The sequence below is a fragment of the Falco punctatus genome, assembly GCF_963210335.1.
Source record: "Falco punctatus genome assembly, chromosome: Z".
Classification (NCBI taxonomy): domain Eukaryota; kingdom Metazoa; phylum Chordata; class Aves; order Falconiformes; family Falconidae; genus Falco; species Falco punctatus.
The window spans coordinates 60,262,639-60,277,927 of record NC_137586.1 but is presented as its reverse complement, the minus strand read 5'-3'; the positions used below and the strand labels follow the sequence as shown (position 1 = coordinate 60,277,927).

Here is a 15,289-nt window from a genome sequence, read left to right as displayed (position 1 = left end):
AGGCTACCTGGTAACTTTTGTTTTCTGGAAAAGCCATGCAAGGAAGAACCAGTTTTGTCATCTTTGTTCTCCTTAAAAGATTACTTAAAGAGTTAAAATACCACATTTTACTTAACATTGTGTAACGTCTTGTCGTAACAGTCATGACATAAGCTTTTTGTCATGCCTGTTTACGTTGCCAGTACCAGAGTTTAGACCCATTCTTTGGTGTCTTGCTTCCGGAGTGAGTGAAGGTTGCATCTTAGTTGGAAACCCATTTAAGTTGTTCTTTTTCAGGTCTGAATTTCAGCCTCCTGCTGTCAGTTTTGTAAATATACAGAATTCTTACTTTTTCAACCAAAATCAATCTCCAGGCTTTTGCAGTCTTACCAAAAAAAAAAAAAAAAAAAAAAAAAAAAAAAAAAAAAAAAAAAGAGAGAGAGAAAAATGGTAGTGTTTGAAAATCTAGAGTCATTGGAAAGCTATGCACCTTGGGGCTGACTAAATTGTTACAAAAGTTTCAGTTCTCATCCTTTTGAGTATCTGCTATCTAAGAGAAGGTACTGTCTTCCCTAGTAGTAAAAAAGGGACTACTAAAAAGAAGCCTTGGTCAAAATTGGGGAGAATCATTAAATGAAAGAGAGTAGCATCTCAATGAATGCAGTGTTTCTTTTGGCACAGGTAACTGAAAATACTGATTGTACTAGCTAAGGAAATTAGATAACTGATTCATTTTTCTTTCTACACTGTGAAAATGCCAAGGTAACTCCAAAATATATCAGCCTCTGTGATGATGTCCCAATCTATTTTTATTCAGAATCTGCTGCTCTTGATTGTAAATGGTTGCTTAGTTGTGCCTTAGGTTGCATATACTGGTAAGCAGAGGGCTTGCATGTCTGTGGTTGGCAGGTAGTCTTATAATACATGGTAGGTTTTACTACCAGCTCTTAAAAGTTCTTCCAGCTCCTTGTTTTTCCAGCACCAGATGGCAACATCTCTGTGGGACTCCACTGAAATCTGAGGAGCTTTGCACGGATTCTAAGGGAACAGTCCCTAAGTGAATCCTAACTGATTGCAGATCTAGTTCCCAGTTCAGATATTTGTCACACAGCAAACATCGTGTGTGACAAATTGTCATGTAATGGAAAAGGAAGTTCTACATCCGTATTACATTGTATCAGTAAGTTGATTTTTTCAAAATAGCTTTTAGTTTTATAATAAAGATGTAATTCATCCAGAAAAACTCTCCAGATGAACTAATCATTTGTTAAATATCAAATAGGAAAATTTATCTTTTAAATTATATTAAACACGGGTGCAGCAATCATCATTGGGATAGTATTGCTCTGACATTCGATTATGCATTTTGTAAAATTAATCTTGGTATGTTTTGTCCCTTAAACAATAACAGTTTAAAAAAAATGTTCTTCTGAATGTATGACTTCATATTCTGAAGCTCATTGTTGTAATTATCATCATCTGTGTACTGAAGTGTTTCCCTGTTGCTTCTTTTTAACAAGTGATATAAGAGATCAACATCTTACTACCTTTACAAAATGCGTTGAAATAAAATGGTGCTGTGGAACTTCTCATGAATTTCAGCTGTGCTTTGTGGACTTTTACTGCATTGGAAACTCTGTGAGTGAGATCACCACCACCACTGGAAGATTTCTGTTTGGGATTTTTTGGTTGGTTTTTTGTTTGTTTGTTTTATAAATATTGGAATACTAATTGCTTCAGGGCAAGTTATGGTAGGGTGAAAAACTAATGTCAGTGTGATGTTAATCCTTTCAATTCTCCATTTATTTTGCAATGCTTTTGATTTGATGATAAAGCAGTGACCAAGCTGATTTGGCTGCAAGTGTCCAACTGTTTACATCTGCAGTTGTGAGATAGGAGCTGTATCCAATACTAACCAGGTGAAACTATGCTGTCTTGTTCGTACATCAGAGCTCTTGTAATCCTAACTAAATCTTTGGCTGACAGGTATGCATTTGGGAAAAATCTAAAGGATTTTTTTTGCTTCTTTAACAGGATTGTGTCGGTCGTCTTACTTTAGGATGTCAGGATTTTTTTTTTTACATGGTATCTGATAATAAGACTTTAAAAAAAGAAAACAAAACCAAACGAAACAACAACAAAAAACCCCCACAAAATAATAAAAAAACACTTTCACTAACTTATGCATAGCTTCTCCACAGTTATTTTATGGCACAGGAAGAAAACTTAAAAAAAAAAAAAAAGTCAGACCTTTCACATAATGACATTTCAGTTTTGAGTGCTTCAGACTTTTCTCTCACTAAAAAAAGAAATATGTTTGTGCTTGAAGACATGACAAAAAGGTTTTCTAGATATACTTTTAACTACCTTTGATTTGAGATTGAGCTGCTTTTACTGTTCTAAACAGTATTCTTGTCTAGTGGCCACCAATTTTGGCTGTTTTTCTTATTTGCTTGTAGTCCATGTACAAGAACACTGGACTTTCTGGGTCTGTAATACATGATAGCTATATTCTTGGTTCATGGTATCTGAGGACTGCTATCACTGTATAATACTACTTTTTGGAGACTCAAGAACATAAAGAGCTGTTATTGTGTTGGTGGCAAGCCTCAGACAAAGAATGGAATTTTTTCTTACCAATCTGTGGCAGGTTCTTCTGAATATTCTGCAAATTGGGTTCTTGGTGAACCGTCAAATATCAGCCCTAAACTTGCTCAACTTTATTCCATTTCTTTATTCCATTTCTTTCGAAGAGGAAAGAATATTCCACTTGCTGTGGGAGCAATATTGGGAGCCAACACCTTTGCTACATGAGGTGTTGAATTTCCTGAGGCAGATTTATCAGACTTCTATATAAATGTCTCTGTATGAGACCTCTTTGTTTAGTGTCTGGGTTTCTGCTTTATATTCTTGAGCATCTCAGCTTATTTGTATTGATCGTAGGAAGCTGTGTGGGAGCTTACTTGAAATGTAGTACCAGAAATGGTATCACAAAACTCTGTATTTCTTCCTATGAAGACTTTTCTATTTCTTCAAGTAGCTGGACAAAATCTTCTGGCTCTAAGGACAGTCAGCTTTCAGGAGTAAGTTAACTATTTTAGAGAAAGCAAGCATGAGGGTTATAGCATCCCATTTCTGAGAGCTTGACTCTTATACATGTAGTGGAAATTCTTTTCAAGTTTTCTTTGAACGTCTTTCAGGGCTTCATTTTCTCTAGCACTACACGTGGGCATTTAGTTTGGAAAATTGTGGCCAGTTACTCTTTTATTGTTGTGTGTTCCTCCATTCCATGCAAACAGTTCTGTTCATATGGATAGCACTGAGACCATCTTTATCAGGCTGTAAAAATAAAATATTGGTGAGCGTAATGACTTATAAATGAATACTATGTAGCAATATAGCAATATTATGCATGGGGTGGGTGGGTGTATTTTTTACACCACCACCCCCCAACATATCAACCAATATAATAGACCACTGTAGCTGGGACAGTTTCCTAAGTGAGCTCCATCTGTGGGAAAAGAGTATTTACAGTTTTTAAAAATGGTGAGTTTTCTAAAGCTGCATTGGCTAGGTTTTGTGTTGTCAGCAAGTGGAATATTGTTTTCAGTTCTTTGTCTTTTAAATACTGCTGAGGGGCTTATGTACAGTATAATTGATACATGCAGAAAAAAAATAGAATTTTATATTCTTTAGTTTGCCACACTTATGTAGAAGAGAATAATGAGGCTGGGAAGGATATTTTCCTATGAGAGTAATACAGCTTATTGCCTGAATGTTTACACCTCCTAAACCTTTTTTTGCAGTATATTTTCATATAGAGCTGGTTATGTAGCCAAGATGTTGTTATAGAATAGTATTTTAGGACAGAAAAGACCCTTAGACTTGTTTTGTTAATACATTTTGACATAAACCAGATTTGTGTATCCTGTTCTGATCATAAAATTATAGAAGGTGTTTTTGGACAAGAGACACTATGCCATCAGTCCTTGCCCACTGAAGGCATTGTTGTTTACCATGTAAAGACCTCATAGTTCTGCTAACCATAAACCCTTATATTGCCACACAGTTGCTTCCAGTCGATGATCTGCTTAAGGGAGTAGATACATAGTGTGTGTATAGGCAGCAAATGATGCCTCCTTTTCATAAGGCGTTACAGCTTCATAACAAAAAAAATGTCCTTACTCCACTGTGAGGAAGCATGTAAAGGTTTGTCAGGGTGTAAAAAGAGGAAAAAGAACAGTTGCTAATTAACAGAATGCTTTGCCCATTCTGTTAATGTGTAGGAATTCTGCCTATGTGTAGGAATTTTCATGAAAACAATTTCAGTGCCTTTTCCTTACATCAGAGTGATAAACTGTTTTCAAAATGCTCCCTTCAAGGGCCATGCAAGCATCACGAAATCAAAGGCAAGTTTAGCTGAGTCCTCTGCTGTGAAGTGTAGAGAATGGAGTCTTTGATATTTGGGTCAGTGTGCTCTTCTTTTACTTACCTGTTGATACCTGTATATCCCATTGCAAAGAGAATCAGTATGACACCCTGGCAGATTAAACTATGTAGAACAGAATGTAAGTATACTGAAAGTGTATTTGTACAGTCTAGGAGGACTGATAGAAGTTAATATGAGGTAGAAGGGACTTTGTGGGTAGATGAAGAACCCACGATATTAAATGCAAACCTAAGTACTGTCACACAAACAGGAAGACTTGCATCTGTACACTTGCCCAGTTCCTTTAAATATTTTTCTCACATTGAGTTGAGATTATATAGATAAGGTACTTAATTAAGAAGAAGCAAAATAATAAATTTGGTATGTCATATATAAAAACAGAAACAGAGGCTCGCTTTGTGGAGGGGGAATGTGTAAGTAAGCATCTTTTGTCGTTGCAGACCACACTGTGACACATCACTCAATAATTCATCATGGCTTTTGCCTCTCCTCCTTTGAACGTTCTCATACAGTGGAGTAGCAGAGAATATTATGCTTGAGATTACTTAAAGTGAGTTCTAGGTTTCATATATATTTATTTTAAAATTTTAGCCAGGGCAATACACCATATATCAGCTAAGGAGTCAGGTGGTTCAAAACCAAAATAAATGAACTAAAGGGAGGAATTATAAGATGGAATGATAGAGAATGCACTGAATTAAGGTATTATATATTTAATGCTTTATAGCAATATTTTTTTCAGAGATAAAGAAGCATAATGGACTAATAGGTATGTTTTAGGTTCTCAATGACAGCTTTAAGTATTCCAGCAGTTAGGTAGAGTAAAACCAGTGTAATCATTTTGCAGCAGAAACCACTTGGTTTATAGGTTGCAGCATTGCAGTGTGATTTCCAGCACTGAATTTTCGCTGTTTTTCTCCTTACTATTGAAAAGTAAGTGTCGCAGTCTGTTCTCTTCTGCCTTTTCTACTAAGCTTACTGGTGAAGAAGAGTATGGATTTTTAATTTATAGGAGTTACAGTTACCTCTGTTTTTCTGCACTACACATAGGTTCCTAGGTCTGTTTTTGTCCCCGTACTGGAAATGAGTTGTAGAAGAAGACAGCCTTATTTGTGTATTTATGACCAGTTCCCAAAGTTCCAGTGAGAAGGTTCTCTGGTTTCCTATATGTCATATTAAAGAAGTTTAAACCAGTTTGAATAGTTGTTCAGCAAAACAAGCAAGCTTCAATGTAACTGCAGTAACCTAAAGGAAAGTACTTAATTCAATGCTTTACTGAACAAGAATGAACTTAATCATTGTGCTTTCCTGATTTCTTCCCCGAATGAACCAGTAGAACAATGTATGATGATGTTTTCATAACTTCACAATGTCAAGTACTTCTGGTTCTACTTTCTTCAGTGTTTGGCCTGCTTTGTCCCTTGTCTTCACATACAGTAAATGAAGGTGTCTTTCCCAATTTCCTCCTTCTGTTTTTTAGTTTAAGGCTCCCTCAGCTGATTGCAGACAGTCATATAAAACAAATCCGTCGAGAACAGTTTTATTTTTTGTGAATATCTTCCAAATGCTAAACTTGCAAAAAATCCACATCTTGAGTTTTCATAAGTTTGTAAATTTTCCCACCTCCTATCAGAGTGGGAATAATCTCTTGTCATCAAGGAGTTTGTGTAAGTGTTACAGAGCTAATTTTAGGCTTAGATTCTTTTATCTTTCATGTTATAGCATAAAATGGAATGATTACAACATGATTTTCATATTAGAGGATACATTAGTAGTCTTGCAGTAATTCTTAATTATTTCTGAAGTGACCAAACTTGTGAAATCTCCTAAAAAAAAGGTTGAAAGCCATTATGCCATTATTTGTAGCAGTGTTATCCTTCTCTGAATTATGAGAAAATTTCATAAAATGGATTTTTCTGCTCTACTGTTACCTACCTTTGTGTAGTCTTTTTACATTATCCCCAACCTAAAGGGAAAAACAGGAACAAAAGGGAAGAAAACCAAATGTATGAATAAACAATACTATCGTTCTCTGCCACTAATGAACTGAGTATCATATGAGTATCATAGATCTTCAGCGGTGTTAACTGTGGGATATTGTCTTCAAACTAAGTTCAGTAACACATTGTGAGACCTGTGTGCCACTGGGAATTTACAAAGGATGGAGGGAGTACCTGAATAGAGTTGAGAGTATGCTACTACTGCTTTTTAAAGTGTAATTCTCTGGGAAACCACATTAGATTGTGTGGTAAAGTAAGTAAAGAAGTATCCCATGCTGCTGCACTCCTGATGGCAGGCATTAGGAAAAGGAAATTTTATGTTCCATGCGCAACTATTACAGCTCCTTGTACTCTTCCCACTGCCTCTGTGTTTCTCTTGAGTAGCTGTGCCTGTATGAGCAGCGTTCAGCAACCAATCAGTAGTACACTTTCATACTCGGTCAATCCAGTCAAAATCATGGCAAACCCAAACTTCCTAGTTTGTGAAGACATGCTTTTACATGTATTTTAATACTTCAGATAATTACAGCATTCTGTGAAAGACATACCGAACAGTAAGATTATTTGGTTCTAACTTAGTACTATAATTTGTTGTGGAAGGCATTGTAATACTATTACATTTGCTCAAATTCTTATTTTATATTTTCATTTATGTGTGTTAATTTCTTAAGACAGGTAATTGAAATTATTATAAAAATCATATAAGATAAAATCAATAATGAAGGACATCATGACTTCTAGTTTTCACTTCAGACAGTTGAAAACTAAGCTATGCTTTAATTAGGTTTCAGTTCCTTAACTCTTTTTCACTTGTTTCTGTCTGTGTTCTGAAAATCTCTGTCTGCAGATAGTTGTTTGTATGTATAAAGTCCCTGGCTCATTCTAGTGCAAAACAGGTCATTCTGGAACAGTGAGAAACATCACTGAATTTCAAGCAGCTTTTGCTGCTCAAATGGCTCTGTTGAAAAGAGCTTTAGATTAATACTTGTTTAAGGTTGCTTTATTGTCTGCTAGAAACCTAATGCTGGTATGAATTGTCACTTGACTGCATATATGCATTATGAGAAAATACACTGTTGTAACCAAAATATTTGACTAGAATAATTTTAGGACTAAAATGTCACCCAGAGTTTTGAGGTTTTCGTTTTAATTATCAAAGAAATATGTATGTCAGTCTTTGACACTTCCAGTTTCTGTGTTTTATTCTAATTTTGACCTTCTAGTCTGCAGCACCTTTTGAAATATTGAGCCCATGTCATCTGCAGAATTAAGCGTCTTAAGTCCTGATTCTTCCTTCCTTAATGTTAGAAGTCACTCTGTCTTATTTTGAAATGCATGCCAATTAAGTTTGTGCTTTTTATTTTATAGTATAAGCTTCTGTGTAACTTTTCTGCCTGTGGTGTTTGTGCATATGAATTTGAGAGTGGGAGGAGAGGATAGGCTACATGAGTGGGTCTTTTTTAATTTCAGTCATGCTGTACTCAGCATGAGCACCTCAACTTACCATTTCTCATGAAGCTAGAGACCATAAAGGCTATGTGATATGCTATTTATCCATCAGTAAGCTGTCCTGTAAGCAAAAGCCTGTAGCCTGTCACTGCCTAACAGAGAATACTGAAAGCACATCAGGGACTGTGTTGTGAGAAAGAATTTGAGAAATAAAATTATTTTTAGCTTTATTTTCAAAATCAGAGGCTAATCTTAGTGAAAAAGGTGATTTGCTGTAAAACTAACAATAAGGTACAAATCATGCCTCTTGTATAAACATTTATTTTGCCATATAATTAATCAGATGCTGCTTATTCCTTATAGAAGGTAGAGATGCATCCAGGAAATGTATTAGTAGCTATATGAGTAGCCACACATTGAAATACTAAATAATAAAGTTAGTTTTAATTTTTTAAATTGTAATTTGTATAAATTATATATAACTATATACATTCATAAATTTATAAATTATTACATTTATAAATAAAAAATAAAGTGTACAGTGCTCTGTTCTCATTACTATTTTCAGTTAGATGTAAAGAGATTAAATTATACCAATTTGATGGTTCATTTGGGCTATGCTTATTCACTTAGAATTTCTGAGTAATGAAAACTAGCATGTTGCTTACTTGTAAATAATAGATGTGGAGACTTTTTTATGATCCTCAGATATGATACAGAAGAATAATCTGGCTGCCTTTTTCCCAAGGAGTATCCTGAAGGCCTACCAAAGTTGAGTAAAATCATAATGAAGAGCAAGAGACTTTTGATGTCTTTTTTCACTGTAATTACTGATTTCTTGTTCCATAAATAATCAAATATATTTGTTAAATATAGAAATGGAAGCATTATTAAGAATCTGGAAACCAAATACTTAAAAGTCAGGAAGTCCTTAATATCATATATAAATTTCTGCCTTAATCGATTTGCTTGTGCTTATCCTCTAATGAATTAATTTTGTTTATTAAATGAGTATTGTCCAAGTTCTGTGCATCTTAGTCATGCCTGCTTTTTTTGAACAGTGCATTAGTAAAGCGTATATTTTCTTTCGTAGTGTTGCATCCAGAGCGGCATATAATGCAAATTTAAATACGTAAATTAAAATGTAAGTGACACAAACTTAATGAAACTTTTCTCTTCTGAAATCTGAAATGGACAGTCTTTGTTATTTCAGTCATAACATTGAAATAATTGTAGTTTATTTTATTGTCATGTTTTTTTTGAAGGGAATGAAGGAGATGAAGAATTCAGTTGAGATGCTGTCATCTGCAGATCTGCATAAAATACTCCAATCTCTAAATTTAAGCATGAAGTCCTCTTTCCTAACCATTTCTGACTTAGAGAACTTCCCAAACCCATTCTGTAAGATAATTACCTTTAGTTCCATTTTAGATGTGTACAAATCTGAGGCTTTTCCAGAGATGTGATGTTAAAGACCTGTGGCTTTGAATTAAGCTAAAATTGACAGATTCAGATATCCCAAACTTTTAAAAACTACTCAGCTTCCCCAGATAGCCTTAGTCTTGTTCTCATTTTTAAAGTCCTGCTGATACGCGTAACACAATAAACACTGAATATTCTAATTATCTGATGAACTGAATTTGCGAAGGACAACAAATTCTTCACTTGAATTATGTTGTAAAAGTAATTTTTAGGTTTAGACTTAAAATGGAGAATTTCTTTGGAGAACTGAATGTTTGGACATTCCAAATAATTGGTTAGGACAAACTGTAATTTGGAGCTGAGCAGACACAACTCATTTCTAGTTTATCACTGGCACTTTTTAGCTCCATTGCTGGTTTCTGTCCAATAAATGTAGTTCCAGAACTTAAATATTAGTCAGATTGCTGTGCAGGGTACAGTGTGGGATTTGTATTATCCCATTTCTCCAGGTGGTAATAGAGAAATGAGCTGGTGCAAACTTTGGGGCCAGGCTGAGAATTTACCAGTGTGTGTGTTACATATATCCCTTTCCAATACCAGGAATAGGTTTTTGAAAGAAAAAGGAAACTGCCAGTCTCCTATATCACACAGAAATATATACTATGTTTTCTATGCTATAGCGCTTAGTATATGTAACTTATATTTCTTTGAAATTTGTCCTGATAGTATATGGGTTTCCATTTTCCACAGCTCGTTCTGTATTGCAAAGGAAGTGAAGTTAATTTCTTTAGGATAAAACTTTTATTTTTTAATTCAGCAATGACATCCCTACTTATGCTGGGTGATACTGAAGTTCAAGAGAAAAGTTACTTGATATAGTTCAAAAGCCACTTTGTAAATCAGAAGAATTAACTGGGAACAGTATCACATTAATAAATTATACCAGCAGCTGAGCACACAAAACACTGGCTCATGTTCTTCTAGAGTTCCTTTGGAGCTAGCATTCAGCTTACACTGAGTGAGCTCTGGCTGAAGCTTGGCAGGGACCAGGGAATGATGGTATGTGTTGTAATGAATAGTGGAACATGGAAAGGCTCGAGTGTGTGGCACAACCAGTGTCTCAGTATGATGAGCTGAACTTGCATGTTAGAAATTAAGTCTTGGCCAATGAATGTTAGGTCTGTGTACACATACTGAATTTACTTGTCTTTAGACTGTGGTATTTCATTCATAATTAAATATATAAAGCAAAGTTCAAAAGAGATTCTTGAATGCATTGTCCTTCATCTATGCCCTGAAACAAGTTGTTGATGTGAGGATGTCATGGTTGTCTCCCTTTATTTGGTAGCATTCTTCACAATTCAGTTCACATCAAAAGCTTTAAGAACAAACTTAGAATACAACCTACATTTGCTACTACAAACTTAACACAGAAATGTATGGCTGTTGGTGTTACAGTGCTTATAAATTCTGTAGTAAAAATGAAATTTACAATTAAAAATGTAAGGTACAGCACATTTGTATCCAGAATAGCCCTGAATTTGCAGTGTCATTTCCAAACCCACCTCAGAATAAATTTAAAGAACCTGTCTTCTAACAGAAAGCTTCTGTATGAGTGCAGAACAATATGAAAGAGAAATTATTGTTTAAGGTCATGAAAACTGATCTGTCTATTGTTTCTGAAATTCTCCTTGAACATTTCAGCACTGTTCCTTTTGTTCCCTGAATTTAGTAACTTAGCAGTATCAGATAATTGAGAAAAAGTCAGGTTAATGAATACGGCCTTTTACTGTGCATTTCAAATATGGCTCACTGTTGTGTTTTAGTGGTTCTGCAGTCATGTAATTGTTTGTGGAAGGTGTCAGTCTTCGCTAGGTCATGCAAAACTCTCTAGATTTTATAAGAGATATTAAGATCGTTTAAGGAAATGTAAATCATTACTGTGCATAGATTTTGAATTCTGAGCAGACTTCCTGGTGGGGAGAGTTCCAAATGTTTAGCAACTGTTCTTACAATAAATAGTAATACTTCTTCAAGAGATAAGTAACTTCTACAAAATGTGCAAATTCTGTATTCTCCAGAACCTTACTGAGGAAGTGGCTGAGGCATGGAAGTCATACAAATATATTGTTACATGCCTCAAGAGTATTTTTCAGTTGCATAGGAAATATTGCTGGACTTTTTTTGCTTTGGGCAAAAGAATATTTGCCTTGCAATACTTGCTGTGTAAATTCTTGAAATTGAACGATGATCCAGACAAGTAAATAATTTGTGTTTACACCTTTTGGGTTTTTTTACATATTGGAAAAATATTAGTCAAATTTATTGATCTTCCATAAATTAAACATCTCACAACTGCTTTCTAAAGTGCACCTTGCAGATTTCAAATGTTTTGTATTTTTACCATAATTTCTTTTAATTTCACTGACTAAGCTTGTAATATCTAAGGACACACGTGAAGAAGAAGAACTTACAGACGCTGTAGTGTGTCAATATCACATTAAATGACTAAATGCCGTATTGCAGTTGAAATTCTGTTGACACTGAACTGCTTTCTTCTTCCCTTGATCATTCTAAAACGTGTTCTAGCTGACTTCTGGCTTTGACCTGTTTTCAACATTCAGCCAGTACGTCTTTATATCATTTAAAGTATTGTTCTCCAAAGCAATGTGAGTTGATTATGGCCAAATTTTGTATTAAAAGTAGTTCAGGATAGGGTAGCACTGAGAATCTGTGTGGTTTAACCTGCTCTGGGTTTTTTTGGGGAGTTAAACTGTGCTGTTTAAAAGTCATTTTGACAAGCTACATACCACAGAAAGATAGCTCTGTGATCTTCCTTTGCACTATAGTGCTTGCATGAGAAGATCATGACAGTCATGATGTCTGTGTTTTATAATAGATGAAGTACTTACTAGGCGAGTAGTGTGATTATTTGAAAGTGTACTCCTACCAAAAGTTATTTTGACAAATATATTTAATTGCAGTCAAGCAAAATTAGCAATAATGGATCAATGCAATGCATATTATGGGGGAATTTTAATTGACAGCATTCTTCTTGGTCACACAAAGTGACGTTCTTTATAAATTTTGAACATTATGTTTCTTATTTGTGAACAAAAAAGTTACTAGAGTGACATTCTGTAGCTAATTTCTTTCCATTTTTCAAAGCAATGTTTGTTTTTTTTTAAAGTGAAGGGAAGAGCATGATTATTTTTCAGTTCTGTAATCATAAATTTATAAATGGTATTTGTAAAGATTAACCCAGTAGTTTAAAATATTGTGGAGTTCAAAAACGATAGCTGGTTGCACCATAACAAAAAGAAATTAGACTCAGTGTTAGCAATCCTTCCACATGTATGATGGAAAAATGTGTCCCTGACATGTTCAACTAGGAATGAAAAACAGTCTTTTCTGTGAACAATTTTCTTCTTAGAAAACCATTTTATAGGTAGTACAGATATTAATGGGTTTTACTCATACTTTCCCTAACTATTTACCAAGTTCATAATTACTCAGACTTTATAGAAGTTTGAGGCAATCACCAATGAGTATATAATTCATTTTGTTCTTAAAAAAATCTGGAGGTACATTCCACTTGTTTATGCAGGACTGTGTTTCCCTCCTGGTTTGTCTTTTCTTTAACTCAGTAGTCTCATGGCACTCAATTTGTATAGAATAATGGGTAAGGGAACAGCATGTTTGAGTATTAGAGGTTAGTTAATCAGACCTGTGCTTTAATGATGTGAGTCAAGAGAATTTTTATAGATGTCTGTTATTGAATAGTTCCAGATGGGCAGCACAATACCATACATTCCTTACAAAACCTTGATATATTTCTCCTAATTTACTCACCATTTCTAGTAAAATAGGCTGCCTATACAATTGTAACATGGAACTTAGGGGTTAATAGGTAATACTAGTATGGTGAGGATCGGAAGAATAAAAGTGAGTAAACACGTAGGTTGAGATAAAGACAGTTTAAGAGGTAAAGCAAAAGCCACACACACAAGCAAAGGACAACAAGGAATTAATTCACCGCTTCCCACGGGCAGGCAGGTGCTCAGCCATCCCCAGGACAGCCGGGCTCCATCACGCGTAACGGTTACTTGGGAAGACAAACGCCATAATGCCACATGTCCCCCCCCTTCCTCCTTCTTCCCCCAGTTTATATACTCAGCATGACACCCCATGGTGTGGAACATCCCTTTGGGTAGTTCGGGCCAGCTGTCCCGGCTGTGTCCCCTCCCAGCTCCCCGTGCCCCCCCAGCCCTCTCGCTGGCCGGGCTTGAGACCCTGAGAAGTCCCTGACTGAGTATAGACACCACCCGGGCACAGCCAAACCCACCCGTGTGCTGTCAGCATTGCTCGCACAGCACAGCCACAGCACAGCTGCACCCGCTGCGGAGAAGGAAGTTAACTGCACCCCAGCTGGAACCAGGACAATTCCACTTTATCTAATAATCTGTGCTTTGTTATTGGGCACAAATAGAAATTTAAATGCTCATTTTAGGAGCACTGTATGTCTTCTCATATGTTGCCTAGTGATTCTGATTTCATGTTTATTTAGATTACAGCAAACAATTCAACTGAGTTAGCTTATAGAGCATTTAAATTACATCTGAAGTTAAAACAAACTTTAAGAGGGTGCATGCTACCTGCAGTTCTACAACATGAATTCTGTATGCCCTGAGGTATTTAAATAGATACATCTTCAGAATTTAGGATTTGAGAGCTTGTTGAACTTTATTACAGATAATATATGTGTCCTTTTGGGTTATAGTTCTCTCTGTATAGTCTCTTACTTATCAAAATGCAGCAAGAATGCTATTTTGGAAGATGTCTTAAGTTGTCAGTACAGCACTTATGAAAATAATCCTGCAAGAAGTTAGAATTAGTTAGATTTATTCTTAATTACTGGGGGGGGAGGGTACATAAAGAGAGAGTAACACTCAATGTAGCAGGAGAATTGTATAATTTAAGAGGATATAGCAGTACAAATTGAGTTTGTGGCTTTCAGGTAAGTTGCAAGATGAGTTTCATATTAAAATTCAAAGCAAATATTTTTTACCATCCTCGTGTTCTGTTTGCATCTTTCCTATTTTTTCTATCTATGTCAGATACTTAAAAAAGAAAAAAAAAAAAAAAGAACTGGGATGCTTTTTTACTGTGTTATAGAATAGGACAATTCTAAGAAACAACACAAACTTCTCACTTGCAATGTCTGAATTTTATTTGTTTAAAGCATAATAGTAACTAATTACTATATAGTACCAGGATGAATGAACAAATAGGTTGAAATTTTTTAGTTTTTTCAGCTGTCCATGGTTTTAGTTGAAGTCAAAGGTTGTTGCTGGCTGCATTTATTCTAAATTGCATTTTAAAATATATTCCAGTCCATCAATAATAGAACTACAGCTTCATAGATTAATTTAGATTGGAAAACACCTGAAGTCCAACTGTTAATCTAACACTGCCAAGTCTACCACTAAACCGTGACCCTCAGTGCCACATCTACTCGTCTTTTAAACACCTCCAGGGGTGGTGACTCAACCACCTCCCTGGGCAGCCTGTTTCAACGCTTGACAATACTGTCAGTATTTTTCCTAATATCCAATCTAAACCTCCCCTGGTGGAACTTGAGGCCTTTTCCTCTTGTTCTATTGCTTGTTACTTGGGAGAAGAAACTGACACCCACCTACCTACAGCCTCCTGTCAGGTAGCTGTAGAGAGCAGTAAGGTTCCCCCCAAGTCTCCTTTTCTCCAGGCTAAACACCCCCAGTCCCCTCAGCCGCTCCTCATCAGACCTGTGCCCCAGCCCCTTCCCCAGCCCCGCTGCCCGTCTCTGGACACACTGCAGCCCCTCAATGTCCCCCTTGCAGTGAGGGGCCCAGACCTGAACACAGGGTTCGAGGGGCGGCCTCAGCAGTGCCCAGTGCAGGGGGACGGTCACTGCCCTGGTCCTGCTGGCCACCCTGCTGGGGACACCAGC

General features: G+C 36.0%; 1 protein-coding gene across 6 annotated transcripts in view; it reads left to right on the top strand.

Annotated features, from left to right (window-relative positions):
• Nucleotides 1–15,289, top strand: part of FBXL17 (F-box and leucine rich repeat protein 17) — a 277,159-nt gene that overhangs the window by 118,986 nt on the left and 142,884 nt on the right. The window contains exon 7 of one of the 6 annotated variants that reach the window (XM_080371972.1): nucleotides 9,144–14,227. The exons of the other annotated variants lie outside the window; for them this stretch is intronic. Coding sequence (XP_080228098.1) covers nucleotides 9,144–9,150 — 7 coding nt within the window. The 3' untranslated portion in view covers nucleotides 9,151–14,227. Of the gene's footprint in view, nucleotides 1–9,143; nucleotides 14,228–15,289 lie in introns of those variants that run through there. 6 annotated transcript variants of the gene reach the window in all.